The sequence below is a fragment of the Schistosoma mansoni genome, chromosome 3, assembly GCF_000237925.1.
Source record: "Schistosoma mansoni strain Puerto Rico chromosome 3, complete genome".
NCBI lineage: Eukaryota > Metazoa > Platyhelminthes > Trematoda > Strigeidida > Schistosomatidae > Schistosoma > Schistosoma mansoni.
This window is the reverse complement of record NC_031497.1, coordinates 12738606-12761425: the sequence shown is the minus strand read 5'-3', so window position 1 is coordinate 12761425 and position 22820 is coordinate 12738606. Positions and strand designations below refer to the sequence as shown.

The 22820-nt window shown below is 34.8% G+C and overlaps 1 protein-coding gene across 1 annotated transcript; it reads right to left on the bottom strand.

The window, feature by feature from the left end:
- Nucleotides 1-1979: 1979 nt before the first annotated feature.
- Smp_013050 (hypothetical protein) lies at nucleotides 1980-22295 on the bottom strand. Its single transcript, XM_018799273.1, has 12 exons — nucleotides 22222-22295; nucleotides 20977-21063; nucleotides 20902-20937; nucleotides 20667-20856; nucleotides 20541-20629; nucleotides 15074-15199; nucleotides 14872-15006; nucleotides 14772-14833; nucleotides 11267-11362; nucleotides 7617-7690; nucleotides 5542-5786; nucleotides 1980-2486 (listed from the first exon to the last, which is right to left on the bottom strand). Exons 2-12 carry the CDS (start codon nucleotides 21046-21048, stop codon nucleotides 2367-2369), a joined length of 1245 nt encoding a protein of 414 aa, XP_018651078.1. The 5' UTR covers nucleotides 21049-21063; nucleotides 22222-22295; the 3' UTR covers nucleotides 1980-2366.
- Nucleotides 22296-22820: the final 525 nt, after the last annotated feature.

Sequence of the window (22820 nt, the reverse complement as noted above, 5' to 3'; positions counted from 1 at the left end):
ATGTTGTTGGGGTTCTGACTATTGTTTCACTCTTATTTTATCAAATATTTTAAATTCGGTTGATCAGCAGACTAAGTGACGGTCTTCCTGATCGATTCAACTGTATTGGTCTATCCCTGCCGGGATAAATACTTGATTTCCTAGTTGTCGGAAAAGTTCATTATTTTAAGTAGTTGACTACTACATATGGAGCCATTTTATTAATGGTAATTTTGCATTCTTGGACAGAAAATTATTCCATGGTTGTAACGTTTGCTGTACCTGCTAAGAAGAATATAGTTCAATTATAGTCTGTTCTATTTGTAACCATATTTATCTATTTAGTACCACTAGTATACATTGCTTTGTACAGTATTTTACGTTGCTAAACAGAATCCGGCGTATATAACAACCTTTCTCTTGATATACACAACTGGGTAAGTCACTATCTTTTCTCCAGTTCACGTCTATTTGCGTTACTGAAATTTTTGGATTTCACAGAAGTGCTAACTTTACACTTAAGTGGAGAGAACGAGTTATCACGTGAAAAGTAACAAGTGAAGACTTTCACGTAAAACCAAACAAAAATGATCTTATGTGCGCTGCTTTAATATATCCTATAGGTTTAGCGATGTTATTCTACTTACGAGTTCTTCAAAACGTTCTGACCGCCTATTTTTCTGCACATGAATCACGGAAGTTTCGTACCCTATACGTAAGAACGTAATGGTTTAAGTTAATCACGACTAATTATTAACTTCGTTAAGTTGTTTTCTGTATTCGGACAGAATATTTGAATGTTGGCCGGTACAATCATGTATACAGAAAAGACTGAAGTTTCATGAATACGATCCTCTTAAGTTATTGTGATAATTGAAAGTATTTGAATTATTATACGTACTAGGAATCCTTGAATGAACGCAGTTCATACAAACACCACAGTTGTCTCTGAAAGGAAAAAAATATCTTCACAAATATGATGCTTCGATACCCAGTATGCAAGAAGAAAAATGTTCAATGCATTTAAGACGCTTCTAAATGACCATCACAATTATTTTTATTTCAGAAGACACTATCAAATATTTCTAGCCTGAAGATTTTTGGAACTTGCATATTATTGAAATTTCTCCGAAATATCTGATCATTTTTATAGGTTGAATAGATCTTCAACTAAACTAAAGCCACTGAATCTAATATTCAGTATATTTATCACGTACTTGTATAAACCGTTTGATTTCTTTTCGCTTGCTTTTGTTTCGGTAATCATCTTACTTGATAAGAATCGTCCAAGAGACAATGGTGCTGTGAGTTGGTCTGCTATCAATGAAAATAAATAATAGCAAAGCATTAATTTCTCCAAAACATCACCAAAAACGGAAAAAAACCTACTTGTCTTATCGTTGATCAAATTAAGACTACACATAAGATTCCTGTTGTTGTAGATATTTCAGTGTCTACCATTAGCATGAATTTGTTAGAATATAACAAGTTGCTTGTCTACTCAAGCAAACGGCTGCTCGAAGACAGAAACACTAGACTATCTATTTGTAATATGTTCACTCAGATTTAAGCATACGCCGAATAGCTGACAGAAAGCTAAGAAAGGAGGTTAAGAATTGACATGTCGAATTCGGGGACAGTTCACCATGTAAGTGATGCACAGTTTGAGTTACAGATGCTCGCTAAAAATGACGACAGTAACTGGTGCGTGATTGGTCATTATAAACGACTTGGTGAGAGGATAAACCCATTTCTAATGCTATCCAGGAACTGATTAATCGGTCCTAAAGACTAATTGTACCACCTCTGACTGATACTGGTTGATGCGTGTTACCTCCAAGATTGTACATTTGGTTTATTGATAACCACAAACTGGTGGTAGAGCTAGGTTTAGGGTTCTGTGAGAATATCCTCTTAACCACTTAAAATCTACGAATAATGACGTTTTCTCCATTTTATTGTATTTAGCCAGAATCAGCAAATCAAGTAAAAAGAGAAACTAATCATGGATGGTCTACTTATTCTGTACATTTACGTAGAAATATATGAACAAAGAATATTAACAATAATCACTCTTGCTAGTGATCTATCGTTTACAAGAAGAAACGAGGGTGGCTGAAGGATTTTGTAAACTTAAATAGATAAAATAAGAATAGTAAAATTTGAAGTGATTTTACAATATGATAGAAAATATTTACGAAAGTAGATGAAAAATGATATTTGAGATCCATGGCAAAAAAGAGATTCTTGGTGAGAGAATGACAGTTAACAAAGTACTAACATCAAAAGAATTGATCTATAGAAAAGTCAATAAATTAGTTTCGACTATATTATTATGCATTTCGGTGAGAAGTATACTCGGAAATTAGAATGAATCGAAATAGTGTTCAAGGTGGTTCAATCTCATCGGAATGACGTACTCGCTTCCCATCTAATTCTAGTAGGAAACGATCGGCAGAATCTTGCCACGTTTCATTTTTCAACTTTCGTTCTTTCGCTTTAGCAACCTAACAGAAAAACAAAAGTTATAAATAATGTCTTGATTACTGAAGATTTAATGTTAACTCAAATATATCATAAACAGAAATGGTGAACTAAATGGCAAATAAATCTATGACATTACATGGTTTAGGATTTCAATGATAGTATGTGACGTATAAACTTTTGTACTATATACTTTTACAATATTAAAACCTAGATATATTCTGAAGATTGGGGTGAAGACTTGACAACGTCTAATTTATATCTCTTTTAATAAATATTTTTATTCCGTTTCGGTTGTCTAGCGGAATATTTGATTGGTAATCTGGAAATCAAACAGTGATTTAGGTTCTTTTTAAACCGCAATAATCATCTGCTATGTATATACACAGAATAGAGTTGATTACATTAATGCTAGATTTTGTAAAAACATCCCCAGTTCACAATAAAATAGAGAGCAAATTTAGTCGTTAATAATGTAATCAACTCAAAAAGCAATACATTATTAGTGTTTTGAAATGAAGTAAATCTCAATCTTTTTTGTTTTATTTATTTCCGTTTACGTTAAATATCACTAGTCCAGTAAGTTGTATTTTAAAGACTGTTACGTAAATTCAGGAAATAATTTGTATAGTGTGTAGATGGCGTCGAGTCTTGATGAACTATGATCACCACTACAATGAGATTACGCGTCCAGAAACGACTTGGATCCCTCGATAACTCGCAAACCAGAAGACCGTGATTGGTCCAGGTAGAGTATATTGGCGATCTCGTGGTATCGAAAGAATACCGAGACGTGCAAACGAGTACAGGCAAAAAGGATAGAGCGTAAGAGAGTTCGAACCAAACAAGGCGGATAGCGGAACGAGAAGTGGCTTTGATACAGTTAAACAAGTACAGTAAAACAATCGCTGGTACAATTGGTTACAATAATAATAATTGTTTCTTTTATTCCAATCGTGTTCTTATCGAGACCAGCCGGTCACTACAACAGAGTGGTTAATCCAACTTAATAAAAGGGTGACATATTCAATGCATATTCATTACAGGGTAATAATTATCAATCTTTTATACAAATGTCAATAAGAAATTTTAATTTGTGATATTTCGAAATTATAAAAGCTTTGATAACAGATGAAATTTATGACAAAGCATTTAACTGTGAAATATACAAATAGTAAATTGATAACAGTTTCTACGACACATATTCTTGAAACTGGAGTTTAGTGATATTTCATTACATGGTAGTGAAGATGACATTTACTGCAACAAACGTACTAATTATTCTCCTAACAACAAAGGCCAGTTGGATTTGCTGTAAGTATTCGACAATGCAAGTACTTTTGTACATCAAATATATGTTCAAAATAATTGTACAGAGATAACCAAGAACACTATTCTTTGCAATCAAACAAACAATATCAGGTATTGAGTCAACTTGAATAAGGCAATGAATGTTAGTTATTGAATTACATATTTAATCTATCATCAGGTTGTAGAGTTCAATTTTCAACATAGTAATTCCCATTAAAATGTAACTTTTCGAACAGAAATAGTATATTTGAAAGAAATGTCTAAGTCACTTTTACTACCTAAAAGATCAAAACTGTCTGATAATTTACTCTGAATTATATTCAATGAACAAAAGCTGTTGTTTTTTGAAAATATAAACACTCTCATTGTTTACTTAATAATTTCATTCCGCCTTCTTTTAAATTATTACACCATTCCCTACTTGATTCAATTCCACTTTTTCCTCACTATCATTACTGGAAGATGGTTGAGCAACACAGTGAATTATTTGAAGTTAAACATGTAAATGACTGAGCATAGGCTAAGTGACCTAAATGTTAAGCGCTTGTTATGAGATATGAAGGTGTGGGGTTTATTCTAGGGTGGGGTCTTGATCTACACAGTTGAAAAGTCTAATACTAGGAAGAAACAACTGTCCAATGCTTCCTGGGTTTTAATGATTATTTAACTAAGGTCAGTCCGTGATGTTAACTAAATAATCACCATTGTATTTACCATCTATTATAAGTTAGCACCATAAACTGTAGTGAAGAGCTTTGATGATGTGTTAGTTGAAATGAAATTATTCGATTGTTTAATTAGAATCGTTGATTTGCTTACTTATTTTTATGACGTAACTTAATTATATGAACTTTGGTGAAACAATAACATTGAGATTGTGATTTGTGAAAATTTAATTTAAATGTTACCACAAACAGTAAATGTACAAAAAGTTTCTTTCAAGTAAAATGATACAAGCAGTGTAAGAAAAAAGCGACAAGTAATTTGATAGCTCACATACTCTACTCGTAATTGATTAATTTGCATTTCAATGAATTCATTTACATAGTAGTTAATGAGCATTAGTAAATGTTTCTCTTATTCATTGAGATTTTTGTAATGATGTAGATAGTACTGTATCTTTTTGAGACACAAATGACTTAAATACAATATGCCAATATATGAATGGATAACTAATTCCTTGCACACGACGGTAGTTATATACACGTACGGTTTAGAATCTATAGAGATTTTGGTTGAACTGTCTACACACTTAGCTAACTGAATGATCAGTTAAGACCACTTTATTTTATTCTATCAAATTAGGTAGTATCGTAAAATCACTCATATACTCGTATAATCACGCGCTAGTTGGATTAGCTCAAGTATCGATATAGCCCCTATTTTACAATGTTTCGAATAAAATTTAATTTATGTTTGTGTTAATGTCTTCCCTTTAAGTGTTGTTTCGTTGAAAAACCTGTCTATTGGTCAATTGTGTTGTCATCTAATATCAGTTCATTTGAAAGCTCGGGTTAATAGTAGATATTTATGACCAATTATCCACTGACCATACCGTATCAATCGGCACTTAATTTAGCTACTTAACAACTTGAACATGTTCACAACAAACCCAAAACCTTAAGCCATGACAAATGTGGTCAGTGATATTCCTTTATTATTATTGTTTAACAAGGTAGCTTAACTGTTTCTGTCCTATTATCTAAAGTGATATATTATTTATTTAAATGGTGCATATGGGTAACACGCTCGGTCAAAATAGGATACCTGATCAGATTCCCATTTCTTTTGATCTTCTAATTTAGACATGTGATCACTGGAACCAGCTGCCCAAACTTCAATTGCATTTAGACGTATTGATAGGCCAGAATTATATTTCAACTCAGTAAAATCTTCATTTATTTCAATTACAGGCGATATAAGTGGTTGGTGCCCCACAAGAAGACCACGTTTTGATGTTTTTGTACTGAAATTTGCATAAATTATACCCGAATCTGTGCCTAATTTACCAGCTTTTAAAATAGAGGAAAGAAAAAGTAACGGTTGATGCAGAGAGGAAAGAAGCAGAAGATAATTAAAAGGCAGGAATATTTATAAGGAAAATCAAATGAAGATAAAAACAATTAGCTATTTTCACAGTCCAGAAGGTCAGTAATACTTATGTGATCGTTAACTTGGATTCCTAATAAACTGTATCTCAGCTATTTTTAAATAATACTTAATTTTAATGAAAATACATCAGAACACATACCTGTCATTCAAAATCAGTTAAACAAGTTAAAAGCTTTGTTTCAATGGGTACTACTCATTTATATAAAATATTTTATTAGTGTTATGTCCTAACGAACAATAAATGAATGGCAACTGTTAGAAATTATTTATGGATTATTATTACCCATCTTCTTATTGTATAACTAATAAGTAACTATATTATGTGTATATTTACATTACTTTTATTATAAGCTTTAATTTGACCTAATGGTTACTGTTATACGATTTACTATTCTCAAGTTATTCTCAATGTTAGTCACAGTCTAAAATAACAACAGCCATTTTGGATTGATCTTATGTATTTGTTATTTTCTATATTATGGTATGATGCTGTCTGGTTTGTTTGTTTATAAACCAAGTATGTCTGGAATATATGATTCCTATAGCGGAGGCTGATACTGACACTCTGGACTGAATTGCCTGGGTTAAGAGAGAAGCTACTATCTCGGAGGACCAAAAAGAACCATAGGCTGCTCGTACAGGTGTATGCGTCATTGGTTTGGTCATATAAGTCGGTGTCTCTATTAGCGATCTTATCATGTGATAAATTAATAGGGTCATGAGTTATGACAATTAGATCATTGTAAAGAATGTTGCATCGTAAAAAATGGATGGATAATAAATTTAAGGAAATGGAAAAATAGTGAAGTTAGATAAGTGTTTGGTAAGAGGACAATCTAGTATATGTATGTTAGTTGATGTCAAATAACTCATCAATTTTAGACGATCCACCTAGACAGAAGCAATCCTCTTTGGAATGTATTTAAGTGAAAATAATCATATTCTGAGGAGTTGCTTGTTAAAATAATAATGGTTGGTCTAGTGATAAAGAAACTACATAAGCCGTAACATTGATTCTAAGGTTTAATTAACTTTCAGTTAATTGATCAAGAGAAATAGCTGCTTTTATTTGTTAATATCATAGGGTCTTTGGTAGAAGAAACTTGGTATTTTGGTTTGAGTTAGCACAGTAACATAATTAGTAGAAAATTGCACTTGTTACTAGTTTGTATTTATTCATTCCATTCATTGTAGTTCACATTTCAAATTACTCATTATTTTGATTGGAGGTAGTTTACATCACAAACTGATGGACCACCATTAAAAACTGGCGGGGGGGGGGCTCTGAACAAAAGTATCATTTTCATGAAACTCGTAAACGTGCGTCTATATCTTCGCCAGAGATCTAACCTAAAATATTTAGGACTAGTGGCGAGCGTATTACCTTTATAATACTGAATCGAAATCTGTTAGTTTAAGTTTCAAAAATTAAAACGACATAGTTTTCCCGTCCTTCAAAACTACGGATTGTTGTTGATGATCTTCTATATTAACTCGGTTAGAAGTTACTAAGTTTTCACGGTATACACGTGTTCTAGCAAAAGAAACTACTTATCAGATTGTAACAGGTAAATAAACACGATTAAGTCGAATGTTTGCTGAATGTTCTGTTTGTTATTGAAGAATCCTAAGTATGCTTCAATTTAATTTCGTCTAACTGATTAGTTAACCTAATGAAGTATTATGAATTTGAGCACGATAAAAATTGTTAAAAATGTACATACACTTACATACAAGTCGGATAAATTTTGGTTGGATCTGATAGAGAAATGAATACTCTTTGCCGAACGTTTTTAATGATTCTCTATATAACAGAAAAACAGAAAACCACTTTACAACTTATCTAAGTTTATTAAACTGTATAGAAAACATTAGCTACATTCATTATTTGTTGAAGATTTACAATCAGCATTCGATGTAATTATTTAGATGGGAATTTTTTGATATATTTAAATAACAACCAAAAATGGTCTCGGAAATAGTTACTTCAGAGTGTTAATGTCTTAAAAATTGTTTTGGATGGAAAACAACGGGTGTAGATTAAACTATTCTGACTGTGAATAACATATGTTTGCATAATTAATCTTTGTTAGTTTCTTTTGGAAATGTAAAACCAAAGAAATGTGAAATAATAATGACTGTATTATCTTAAATATTATTTTAGAATTCATGTTCCAGGGACGCTTTGAAAAGATATGGTTTTTATTTCGAGAAAATGTGTTTAAACCAAACTTTATAATAGCAAATGGATATTGCTAGCTTCATTGAGAGTGGTATTACTTACTAACTTACACCTGCTACCAACTCTGTGCTAGGCAATCCTTTCCAGTTGCTATTCATTCTTTTCATGTCTGCTTCCGATTTCCGACGCAGTGTATTCTTTCTTCTTCCTTTTTTCCGTTTACCTTCAGGATTCGGAGTTAGAGCTTACCTCGTGATTCAGTTTGCTGATTTCCGTAGTGTATGTCCTATCCACTCCCAACGTCTTTTACTATTTTTTTCTTCAACTAGAAGCTGGTTTGTTTTCTCCTAAAGTAGGTTGTTCCGATGGTATTTGGTCGACAGATATTGGGAATCTTGCATAGAAGATTGTTTGTAAATACTTGTACTTTTTGATGATGGTTGTAGTAGTTCTCCTACCTTCAGCTCCGTACAGTAGAACTGTCTTACATATGTATTGAATATTCCGACTTCAATGTTGAGTGACAGTTGTTTCGAGTTTCATACGTTCTTCAATTGTAGGAATACTGCCCTTGTTTTGCCAATCATCGCCTTTACGTTTACATAGGATCCTCCGCTTTCATCGATGATGCTACCCAGACACGTGAATGTTCCCATCTCTTCTAGAGTTTCTCCATCAAGTGTGACTGGGTTGGCGTTTTTTGTGTTGTATTTAAGGATCTTGCATTTTTCTTGTGTATGTTGAGGCCTACTGATGCAGAGGCTGCTGCTACACTCGTTGTCTTCATTTGTATTTGTTCGTGTGTATGGGGCAGAAGGGTCAGGTCATCAGTGAGGCCGAAATCTTCTAACTGAATACGAGCTGTTCATTGTATTCCATGCTTTCCTTCAGATGTCAAGGTCTTCATAATCCAGTCAACCATCAAAAGAAAGAAAGTACGGAGCTTTGTTTGCTTCCGGTCCTCATTTAGAATGCAACGGTCAGCTGTCCTCCACGCACAACTTTGTAGTGTAGTCCGTTGTAGGAATCCCGAATGATGTTGGTGACCACCTCAGATACACCATAGCGTCGAAGGTAATCCCATAATGTTCTCCTAACCATAATGTCAAATGCTTTCTCGTAGTCAATGAAGTTGATGTATATTGACGAGTTCCACTCAACTGATTGTTCAACGATGATCCATAGTGTCACAATTTGGTCAGTGCACGATCTATCCTTACGGAATCCAGCCCATTGATCTCGAAGTTGAGCGTCTGCTACGTCTTTTATACGGTTTAGTAACACTCTGTTGAAAACCTTTTCTGGTACTGACGGTAGTGTGATGCTTCTGTAGTTCTCACATTTGATCAGATCTCCTTTTTTGGTATCTTGATGAGGTGTCCTTCTTTCCAGTCCATTGGCACTTGTTCTTCCCACAAAGTCTTCCTGAATGGAACGTGAAGCATGCTTGCAGTTACTTCTATATCTGACTTCAGAGCTTCAGCTGGTATATTGTCAGGTCCTGCTGCTTTCCCGTTTTTGATGTCTGATGGTCATCCTGATTTCTTCTGTCGTTGGTGGAGTGACATCTATAAGAAGATCTGTAGGTGCTGCTACGATATCCGGTGTATTCAATGGAGCCGGTCCATCCATGAGTTCCTTAAAATATTCTACTCATCTGTTCTTCTGCTCTTGAATCTCGGTGATTGAATTGCCTTCCTTATTCTTGAACGGTCTCTCTGGTTTACTATATTTCCCTGCTAGTTTCTTCGTTGTGTCATACAGTTATCTGATACTTCCCTCTTTCTCAGCTTCTTTCGCTATCGTTGCTAGGTCTTCCACGTATTTCTGTGTATTCAACTTGCGCCTTGACTTTTTCTGCTCTTGTTCGACTGTTGTTAATTGCCGTCTTCTTGTTCTTCCTTTCTTGAATCTTGTCCAGGGTTTAGATAGAGATCCATTCCTTATTATGATGCTTCTTGTGGCCCAGCACCTCCTGACACGTTGAAGTTAATGCTTCTTTGATCCCTTTGCAGTTATCCTCCATTGTATTTTCCTCTTCTTTGAATAGATATTGTAAAGCTAGGTACATGTTGTTGAGAGTTATCTTGAATTCATTGAGTTTGTTAATATCTCGAAGGAAGGCTGTATTGAACCTTTGTAATGTCGTTTCCCCAGTTGTTTAGTGTTTCTTTGGCTTCAGTTTCATCGTGGCCATAACCAGGTGGTGATCTAAAGCTATGTCAGCCTCTCTCCTGATTCTCACGTCTTCCATTATCCTTCGGAATTTCTTGTTGATACAAATATAATCTATCTGGTTCACTGTGAGACTCCCATCCTACGAGTGCGTTTCGTGCTTCTCTGGATAGCATCAGAGCAACTCCCTGAGTGTGTGGAGCATTGTCCTCTTCATGAACAAAGTACAGAAACATCTTTCCCGTATCTGGCCTTTTCTGTTCAGCTTGGGTCTAATGGGTTTCACTGATTCCGAGTACTGCCGATTTATATCTCCTCATTTCCGTTGCTATTTGACTAGTCCTCCCGGTCTCCCACATTGTCCGGACGTTCCATGTACCTGTAAAAACTGTTGCCCTGGTTGTTAGAAGGGGCATCGGCCTCGTGACTTCCGAAAACTCTCAGCTTTCATCCTGAGGCATCAAAATTCTCCCTTCAAGTGCCAGGGCAGAGTTTAGATTGTTTGAATTATCTTTTGTGGTTAGCGTTTTTTTAGCGAGTTAGTTTTCTACGGGATGGGGTCGCTAACCCAATGCCCAACCCTCCTACTTTACCTGGGCTTGGGATCAGCAGTAACTGTAGAAGAGCTACATGGGGATTGGTATAGTTAACACATACACACACAGTCTACTCACTCAAATCATAGTCTAGACTTGAAACCATTTTCTCTATTTAAAAAATTCTGAATCTATAACGACAGTTGACTGAACTACTCGATAAGATTGTATAAGAAGTCATAAAGAGAATTAAAGACTTTATGATAGAGTGGAAACAGATGATTAGCTTGAAAGTTTGGTGAATGAGTGTTAATACCAACCAATAACAAGTATACGTAAAAAACTGGCGGTATATTCATAGTTTAGCATTAAACGTCATAAATAAAAATAGCAAGTAACTAACACTGAAACCAGTCAGTATATTTACGAAAAAATTCGCGTACTGTTCAGAAAAATTTAAAGTAAATTACACTTATGAATATCTTACTTCAAACCTTGATCAGATAATAAACAGAATAAGAATTCTTTAGCTTTGAGGAAGACAATCATTGGTCCATTGTAATCGAATACCAGTTCTAACAGTCTAAACGAAAAAAATTGGGGAAAGTATATGATAATAATCTATTACACCAATCGATAACTATAAGAACTAAATAAATTAGATTGAAGCAAAATGCTGACTAGTATATGAAAAAATTTCATGAAGTCACTTAAATTGGAGAGTTTCGGTGATTGATATAGGTTAGTGGATCGTTAAATACTAAGGGGATCGACCAACAATAAATCACTCAGCAAACACGAGAATAGTCACTGCCCGATCACCAGACAATTTTAAATATCTCAGTTCTGTAGGAAATCAGTAGAGATCGACATAGCTCCATGCTAACGTATTGTGGACCACGATGTGGCTAATCGAAATTCTACCGATTGACCAGCTCCAGATATCCCAGTACGACAATATATCAGAATACAAACCGTTAGATGGAAGTTGTTTATGGGGTTAAAAGAAGAATAAGATAATTTACAAACAATCCATATTTATACAGTTAGGAGACCGTAAATATTGACCAATAGGAAACGACATGCGAAAAGTCTGAAAACATGTGAAAACATACCATTTCACGTACAAGATAGAATTAGACTTAACAGAATAATTTTTGGGATATTTTTATGAATATCTTAACATAATGTCTCAGGTCGTAAAGTTGAGTGACATGGGTTCGAATCCACCAGACAGCATCACTTCCCTTAAGATTGCAGGTATGACTTAGCGAAAGGTCTCAGATAGTACGGAAAGTAGACCCAAACCATCCTATTGACTACCTCCAATCACCTGACATCTCATAATAGGGAAAGCAATGTTAAATCATTTTGACTAGAGGTGACATGGCAACTTGATAGATAGAATCCGATCAGAAACAGCAGACTAGACAAACATGACATTATTCACTGCTCAATGATCAATCAATTATAAAATCGTTCTTTTCTAGTTTATGATCCTACACGCAGGATGTAGACGTCTTAAAAATATCAGTTAAAAAAATTGATTTTTTCATGATTTGGATCATATCAGTGAAATACATTTAAATATTCAAAGATGTTTCTGGATATTTCTAAGCAATGCTAAGTGAAGTTGATAGCTTTAATTGAACTGTAGGCAAATAAGGGTTGAAAAACTTTGGGATCAAACATCGGAAAGCTACGGACAAAGTAGGATGAGAAAATCTGTTTTTTCTAACTACAGCTTCTTTACGTTTTATTATCTTAGTGTACATCAAATTGCATCATAAATAGAATAAGGTAACACTAGGATTTATAGTATGAATTACTTCAAATAGGGCTGGAATAAATGTTATAATTCACTTTAGTTTTCTTACAATTTAAAAGTGAAAGATGATACAATAAAAAAATGACTTGATAGAAGAGTAAGTTATAATGAAATATACATATATATGTTAGACACGTCTTCAATATGGATAATAAAATTTATCAAAACTCTCACTACGCAGAATGAAAGAAGAGCAATACGTAATACACTTTCTAAATTTAAAATCATGGATACTTAGTTTATCATATCAAGTAAGTATAACAAAATAAAAGCCACAAACAGCAAAAATAATACGTGACTGAACTTTTATGATACTAGATCAGCGAAACGACACTGTTTAATTATATTTTAGTGATTAATGATAGTTACTGCTTCCGAAATAGCATTTAATAACGAAGTCATAATTTTGCATTGAGAAATGAAATCTCAGTAGTGAATGTATATCGATTACACTTGAATTAAGTAATTATATAGATTGGTTATTATTATTATTATGTTCGCTTCCTAAATGTGATTTCAGCAAATTTAGGAGTCTCGTTTATCTACACACAAATGATTACGACAGAAGCCTTGAGTATGCATAATGATAGTAGTAACTTTAAGAAATTACACGGGATGATATCACGAATACAAAAGTACTGACATTATTGTCCTTTCACTCAGTCATAATCTTATTGGAGTAGTTAAAAACTTTGTATTAATTAGCATTTGTGAGTGTTATTTTATTGTTTTTCAACAATAAGAAGTATCGTGAAACTGTTAACATTTAAACAACCTTTCTCAAACAGTTCTCACAGTCCAGACATCCTCAAATAACAAGTGAATTTTATTATCATTCAACAGTGAAAGATTTAGGCCATAAGGTTAATACTTAGCAAGGATAAGTCGGAAATAAGGTCAAACCACTGAACGTTAGCTTCACAAAAACTGATTTTTCTGATTAACGCATGTACCTCTAGTCCATTTTACTTCTTTTTCCTAGCTGAATTTAAGCTGGAAATCAAGTGAAAGCATATGTTATGCATAGAAATTGACTAGAAACAAGCAGTGCTGGAGCTTGTTTGTTATTATTTGTCTATATCCAAGCCATTTTATTGTAGGAAACAAAACTCAGTAATTCATCTCTTCCTCAGACTAAAAAGAACTGTGAGTGAGTAAGAACAACAGCGACATTATTTATAGGCTCACAAAAGGGTAAAAACTTGAGATAATGAAGTTGGGTTAAATTGATAGTTATTAAAATTAGATGACTGGTATGAAAACAAATATCTAGAAGAACAATTATGAGTGAGAACACTTAAAGACGGCAATTGAGTTTATTCTTTTCATCTTATACTAAATTCGCCACCAGACAAAAGTAATTATTCTTCATTGCAATCAGTTTTAGCCAGGAAAGTTACATAATCCACCCAAATATGACAAAAAAATATTGGCTGATACAACCAGATAGAAGTTATTTGCAAAATACCATTTTCGCTCTATACGAAAAGCAAATCACAAATTGTAGTACACAATATCTTAGAAACCAAGATCGTACTGGAAGATAAGTGATCATGGATGACATTCTTTGACTATGATACTCAGGTAGCTTGAAATTGTTTTACACCATATCGATTGTTTGGTATGGACCAGAAGATCGATGGTATAATTATCCTTATTACGATCCAGCTATTCCTATCACTTGGTTTTCTTGGACACCAATTCACTCGACAAGTCATCAAACCAGGACACAGCTGAACAGGAACGAAATTACATTCCAAATAACAAAGGTAGACGGAAGTAAGAGACACAATAAGGAGAACGTTGGTATATTTGTAGTTTTTACATGAGAAGATTCTAGAGTCTTCTCCAAGTATCCACTAGCGCTGATTGGACAAGAAATAGCCAATCAGCGTGCACCAACACAATTCTGCACGGAACGTCCTTTGATCTAATCTATATTGCGTTAACAACCGAATACTCCAGTTTTTGGCTAAGCATATGATAATAACATAAGCTAGTACCTTACAACAGCTGAGAAAACGGATGTAGAGCAGTAAAAACGTATAAATACACAGCGTTACTGTTATTAACTGTGGATTAACCAAACGTTTGTTGATGAAATCGATAAAAATTCACCATAATATTTATTGAGAATTCATAACACAATAGCCCAAGTAATTACCTGGTCAAACTCATCCCATGATTTGTACTGTCATACAAACAATGTAAATGTGACAACTGCTCCTGAAATACGCATTAGTCGGTCAGAATAATATACATACACATTCTAATGGTATTGTTTGAAGTAGACAAGTTTTCGGTGCACGTTTGTATGGATAAGTTAGAAAAGTAGAGAACAACCACTGGAGATCCGACGTTAATATTGTTCCAGAAAGTGTATAAGGATTGAAATCTGTCTAGAAAATAATAATTGTTTAAATGAACAGGTATATATATATATATATATATGTTTCTGCACCTTACCAAATTAAATGAATGATTATCATTTAAGAGTTGTAAAAGTATATTGACTAAGTCATTACAAATATCTGGACATAAACGATTTAAACAGCTGACGATTGTGTCGTGTTTGTATATACCATTTTCATCCTGGGAAAATAGGATTAAAAACAAAATCGAGAAGATTAACGATTTGACTAAGGAAAATTAATTTATTTAAAGTACATAAACTAGTATGATAAATGATTATCGTATAATACAGAGTAGGCAATCTACTGCAAAATACTATGTGTTAAATTGATAGACTCTAAGGTAGCTTTCATCAACAGGACATGTCAAGATTTGAAACGCTTAATTACTGTATGCATTTAATCTTATATAGCGGTAAACTGAAGACATATACTGTTCACAGTGACTACATCAACCTCTAACCAAATACTTTAAATCCAGTGATTTACATCACATGACTATTTCCTTTCCTGTATAAAATTATTTAGCCAGTTGTTAGTACATTTCAAGTGTCCACGAATTTTTTTTCCACTTAATACTGGTCCCTGATGAAAAATATCTCTAAATTAGACAAGTTTTCACAAACCACCAGATTTGAAGCAGTAGTAGGCCCTAAAAACGTGTGGCATGTAACATAAGGTTCGAATCAATGCCCCTGCAAAACTACATTAATTTTTACTCTAGAGTGTCTAGATAGCAACAAACTGAAATTATGAATGTTTATTCGGATAGTGAATCCTCCAATGTTTGTAATTTAATGTATCACTGTTATATCTTGTGGCCGAGTGGATGCCCAGTTAATGTGTGACGTGATAAGACCGCCAATCAGAGAGCAGCGAATTATCGATTGGAACAGTGATACACAAAAACCGTAGGAGCAGTCTAGAGTACTGATCGGTCCTGCTTCCTGCCTAGTCCAGCCAGTTAAATCCAGAACACCAATAACAGCCTCTATGGTATGAATCATTGTATTTCAAACATACTGAGTTTATATACCAAACAGACTAATCACATCGTACCAATAAAATAGGAAATAACATTTGTACAAAATTTAGCCAAATGTGGCTGTGAATGTGGGAGGCAGCAATTAATAGTCAGTCAGTCAGTCAGTCAGTCAGCTACAACGTAGGACCAGGAACATTTATGCATCGGTCCAAGTTGCCATACCTCGTTAGCACAACAAGATGAACACCGGATTCATAGAAGTAGTTAATTTAGTGGTGGTAATATATAAAGAAAGGTTGTATATAGGGATATAGTATAGGAAGGAAGAAAGTTATGAAGCAATTTTAATCTCAAGGTTTAAGGGAAGAAAATGAATGTATACACCTACGCCATTGTGATCGATTCTGAGTCATGTAACACAGAGTCTCCAACCATTGGTTACAATAGTCAGACGGACCCCAACCAAGTAGTCTGCATCCACCAACATGGCTCAGACTAGAAGTTAGTGACTTCAAGCACTGATGCCAGGTTTTGGTTTGGCCGCCCCTAACTCTTTTCTAACCATCCCCAATGCTAGTCGGCATTGCGCGTTGTGGTAATCGGTGTTCAGGAATACGTAACACGTGGTCCAACCATCTCAGTCGATGAAGATTCATGACCTCATCAACCGATTTACCATCATTCCCTAATACCCTATGTCTAACCTCACTATTACTTACCCGGTGATATATTTCTAAGGCATCTGTGGTAAAATACTAGTAACCTACGAGTATCTTCCACTCTTAATGACCATGTTACACAGCCGTAAAGTAGAACAGAACGAACTGCTGCGCAGTATACTCGTCCCTTAGTTGACAGACGGATATCTCGCCTTCGCCATAAGTGATGTAAGTTGGCAAAAGCCAAACGAGCTTTTTGAATCCGTGCTGAGATTTCGTCAGACACCAACCCATTAGGGCTGATCAGACTTCCAAGATGAGTGAAGTTGTCGACGCGTTCCACTACTTCACTCCCTATCCTTAGTTCAGGTGTTGACGTAGGCCAGTCCTGGAGTAACAATTTACATTTAGATGGGGAGAAACGCATCCCAAACATCCTGGCATTATTACTGAGTTCTAACAGAAGACTCTGCATTTTTTCAGAGTCTTCACCAAACAGGACTATGTCATCTGCGTATTCTAAGTCAATAAGTGAACCTCCTAGTAGAAGATCAATTCCTGAAAATTCAGTCGAAGAGAGTGTTATTTCCAGCAACAGGTCTATAATGAAGTTAAACAAAAATGAGGATAGTGGACAGCCTTGACGTACACCACTTGAGGTTGTAAAATCATATGACAGTTCTCCATAAGCTCTCACTCAACTGGTAGTGTTCGAGTAAAGAGCCTTCACAAGGTTTATGTACTTCTGAGGTAGACCTTTTAGTGACAGACACTGCCACAGAACCTGTCAGTCTACAGAGTCAAATGCTGCCTTTAAGTCAAGAAAAACTATCATTGCCGGACGCCGATAAACATGTCTGTGCTCTAAAACCTGACGAGTAGTGAATATGTGGTCTATACAGCCACGACCAGGTCTGAAGCCAGCCTGATTTTCTCGTGTTTGCAGTTCACGAGCCTTAGTTAGGCGCCCGATAATTATTGAGGCTAGTATTTTAGATGCTATGTTAGTCAGACTAATCCCTCTATGGTTATCACAGGATGATTTTGGCCCCTTCTTATATATTGGGACAATCAGAGATTGTGACCAGTTTATTTAGCAATTATACGATAATAAATATATGCATAATTCTGGTCCATAAATGGATGCCAAAGTTATCATTCACTATTGTTATCGAGACACAACAATCATACAATGTGTTCGGATTACTCAGATGATGACAGCCAAACAAAAGTCAATTTCCAACTGAAGGTAAACTAAGTTGTAGAAAATCAGAAAAACTAACAACTAAAATAGCTTAAGATAAAAGATGAATAATGTTAAGTTAAAAACTTTAAAAACGGACGTTCGGTAAATTTTTCAAACAAACCAGTACATTTTACGAAATACTGGATAACCAATTGGCAGATGGATGAGTCAACCTGGGTTCTATTGATTATCTTTGTATCCATTATAATATATATTTTCTGAACTCATAAATATGCATATTTTTGCGTACATATGATTGAATGCTTTAATCGCCTGTACGACTAAACAGGCTAATGGTTGTTTAAATACAGTTCGATTACTAGTGTGGTGTGTGCTACTGATGTCGACAAATATAAGTAGTGTGCATCACCAATCGAAAGTGGAATGCCTGGCGGTAGAAGGTTAAGAAGATCGAAGAGAAGAGAATGAGAACAGAAAGTGATTAGTATGGAAACGAATGAACGGCGAAGTCTGTGACAATTGATGGACGTTTTGCAAATGAAGTATTTACCGTTTGGTCCTTAGATTTCAATAAGAGATTCTGTAGTTTTGTATTCACATACATTTGATTGTCCTCACTAGTGTTCTCATTTACTATATTAGGAGGGATCTTTTTCTCCATATGTACAAGCATATGAGACAAATATTTGAATTTAACTTAAAGTATTGAAATACATTTAAGGTATATCTATGTGTTCAAAAGATGTAAATTTTACTGAAAACAACTCTGCATTATCAAAATACAAAAAAGGTCTTAATATGAAAAGGATTGTAAAATCTCGTCAATTAACAAAATATCAAACTTAGAGTTACTATTGAGATAAACGGCTATAAAGGAATATGCATTTAATCTAGACTAGGATTTGAAAACCCAATTTTCTGAAATAAGAATAAAGCGACTAAAAGGAAGTTCAACTGAAGATCTTAAAGGTGAAGCGTTCTAGGCTAATAATATATGGATCACAGAATATGATTCGCTATACATCGTTTATGAGGCGAGATTATAATTTATAGATGAACCAATCAGATTTAAGATAACAGGTCTTGGATTTCGGCGCGGAACTCATTTATCCACTCGGTTAAATAGAGTTTTGACATTTTGGCTTAAGTCTAACTCTTAACTCTAACCGCAAACAGTAAATTATAATTATAATTCTACACACTGGTTTATAACCCTCATTTAGCATTAGTAGATGAACATTTTCAAGGTCACCTTAGCGTCACCCAAAGGTCACCCATAAATTATAGTCTCACCGTTTATACTATAAAGTGATGGCATGAAAGAGATATGATATACCTATACTAAATGACAGAAACAACTGGGAACTTCTAGCACTGATCGGTAGTGTGATTTAATCTACTGAAGATATAAGAAGCCTTAAATGACTGATTTGTTCAGAAGAAAGATTACTTACACGTTGCCAAGGGAATTTCAAACATATCGCTAATATTTACTGATACGACAGTGATCCCAGTTTATGATAAAACTGACTTAGAGATGAAAGATGCTGTAAAAAATACAATTTGCTACAAATTCAAACTATCGAGAAAATGAAATTTAAAAAATAAACTGCAGGTTAGCAATGTTTAGTTCATTAACTGTCCCATCAATTTTATGATGAAAAATAGCAAGTTACTAATTTATTTCTAAAACTAATCTAATAAACAAGGTCTGGAAAATTTGTTGTACAAACTTTACAGTTTGTCTACTTGTTAACCCCGCAGACTCTGAAACATTATTCTAAAGATGAAAATCTTTTATCTTCCCATAAAAAATGGTTCACAACTTATAGCAATTTCCAACTTCGTTTTGTTGATATAATCCACCCACTTCACTACAGTGTCCGTATGAAGTAAAAAAGGTATGTAAAATGGCACTAACAACAAACTAATTAGGTTTCATGAGTCAAATAAAGCTAGACCACCATGTAAACCAGGGAGCACTGGATGGCCGTCTCGTCCAACTGTGGGACTCCTCAGCAGTGCGCATCCACGGTCCCCTCGCGAAATTCAAACCAAGGACTTTCGGTCTTGCGTGCGAACGCTCAACCTCTAGGCCACTGAGCCGATATCCAACGGTGTTAATGTCCAACTCCGACCAATCCACGAAATTGCGTCACCCTCCATCATTGTCTTCAGTGAGTTACTATCTTCACAAGAGACCCAGTTGAACTCCCCTGGTCACGGGATCGTGGATGCGCATCATTGAGGAGCCTCATACTAGGAAGAAACGGCTGTCCAGTGCTTACGGGTTTTCCATGGTGGTCTAGCTTTAATTGACTCATGAACTCAACCATTAAATTACTGCAATCTCCACAAAACCCCCTTCTGATAATAATTAGGTTTCGTCTACTCTATTTATTGCAATAGTATGAAATCTGAAAAAGGACACTGTTTTAAGGCAATATCACTTGCAAGTCTTAAAAATCATATCTGATAAGAGTAGTACAAAAAGACTATGTAGTTGCATATTAACAAGCTGTTACCTACCCGAGTAATTCAAAATGCTTTATACAGGCCTAGAATTCCTTTACTGATATATGCTTAACTAATTTCACTTGGAAAACATCACATAAAAAGAAAAGGATTAAACCAATAACAATACAGGATTTGTATAATTAGAAGGGCTTACTGAGGACAAGATAGAAGTGAATATGAGTTGCCACATGTCTGGTTTCAAATCTCTTCCCAACAAGAACCACCTAAATAGTGCTTTAACATCTTGAAATTTTGTGAAAATAGATAATTTGTCAATTACCTGATTCACTTAACACACGTAGCTTAAACAAGCTTAAAAATACCTCCAGTTTGTCCTGAGCAGAAGACAAGTATTCAATTATGCTTTGATATTTTTTGAGAACCATGAATTCATCATTGGAATTACGATCATCTGCGAAATTATCCCATAAAAGGTCGGCCAGATCATACAAGCAGAAGTCAAACTTATTCTACACACAAGTACAAAATTCAAATACTGAAAACAATGAACGAACTCGAAATGATTCCTTGGAAATAACTTGTTCATTATCCTATACAGAAGTTAGATAACGAGAAGACAGATTATTTACATGGTCTTCAAATCCTGTATACGTTTTTACTGGATTTAGATTTGTCTCAATACGACTATTTGTACCACCCATGATTGAAAGCGACAACTAGGAAATAAGTTAAAAGAGATGTAAGATTATGGCGACAAGAGTTGACAGAATAATTAAAATATCGCAAGAATTAACGCTTTCAGGCAGAGTATAGGAATGGTACATTATGGTGATGATACATTAGAACTGTCACTAACAATCAGTCTACTGATGCAAGATTTGGTATGGCTACAGATAGAATTTACTAGCCTAATTGTCATACAGGTAATCAATATGAAGAAATGACCAAGGCAAGGACAAAATTATGTACTTTTGATATATAAGTTTTGAGTGACATGGACATTTGACGATAATCACCCAAACAATAGATATACTAAAAACGGTCAATACTGTAAGAAACTTGTGACATAAACCCGGGAAAGACGAATCTTTAGACAACGATTTTCTCTAGTTTGAGGGCAAATCTGCATTTTCACAAAATCCACTCTAGTGAATGAACATGATTTCCCTCATAAGTCTACTCTCCCAAAAAGCATTTATTCTTGGGAAGAATTTAGTTTAGATCAAAGTACATCACTGCAGCCAACAAACGTTTGTCAACATCTCGTAAGTACAGAATGAAATCATATTCAAACCATATGGATGTCTATTATTTATATCAAGTCAAATCACATGGGTACATGCTATAAATCTAGGGTCGTTTCGGATGTTCCACACAGCACACAACGTCATACATGTATTAAGAAAAAACCCTATGAACTGGATCCAGATAGTAAACCAATGGTTTATAACTACTTTACTGGCGCAAAACACGTCTTCAAGACATTTGGACATTCATCGTAGACGAAAGTTTAATTATATGATAAATCACGACTTTTACCCAACAGAATTTTTAGTTTGCCTGAAGTGTTCTGTCGATGGCGTATAAGGAGCATGAAACGCATAGTCATTTCAAAGGAATCATAGTTCGGTTAGTATAACGTAGCACAACCAGTTCCAAGGAACTGGTCAACCCATTGAACTCGATAGGACAAAAGGGAACTACGCTTTTCGGAGAAAAGATGGAATAATTTATTCTCTAGAAAGTTCAGGTGAACTTATTTCATGGGAACTATATTTGAGCACAGAAACATTGTATAGTCACGAGATATAATGATCTTGGCGGTATACACTGGCAAACTAGCAAAAATACACTCTTAGTTGTCATTATATTACCGTACAAGAAGTTCTTCGAACTTAGTTATGGAATAGACTTCAAAATATGAAGGACCGACTCAGCTGCCCCTTTGATCGACGGCCTTCAAGTCATATAAAATTGTTTGCATCAAGGCAAGTAATTTAATTGATTTGTGCAGCCAAACGAATATTCGGATCGGACACCAAGAACTTTTGCTTCGAAAAAAAGCCTACTTCAATGTATTTTACTACGCATTTGTGTGTTTCAGACGTTCTTTTATATTTCTACACTATGTTGAGACAAAGTTGCGCGTGCTTCCAAAGAGGGATGGTTGTGATTCAGGACATGGTCGAAGAGTCATGCGACGGGTTCTCGCCCACATGTAACATGTCGTAGAGGATTTTGGATGTCGCTATTTATCAGCTACTAACAGTATTTTTCTGTTACACGTCACTTTTCTTAATCTTTGTGGTTGTCACATAGCGTTTATTCCAGTCTATTAGTAGCTTGTTGCATTTGTCGCTCACAAACTGGGTGAATGCTAAGTAAGGCTAATTTAGTTATTTGTAACAATGCAAACTCAGGCAAGTGAAATTCACCATTTATCAAGTCAAAAATAGACCGAAATCAGAGTTTC

Bases quoted from the DNA above. Each gene is read 5' to 3' on its own strand.
- Smp_013050 (XM_018799273.1), bottom strand. From the start codon at position 21,048: ATGGGTGGTACAAATAGTCGTATTGAGACAAATCTAAATCCAGTAAAA. The intron at 7,691-11,266 runs GTAAGATATTCA...TCTGTTATATAG, and splicing joins TTATCTGATCAAGGTTTGAA to AGAATCATTAAAAACGTTCG. The intron at 5,787-7,616 runs GTAAGTGTATGT...CTATTTTAAAAG, and splicing joins AAAATTTATCCGACTTGTAT to CTGGTAAATTAGGCACAGAT.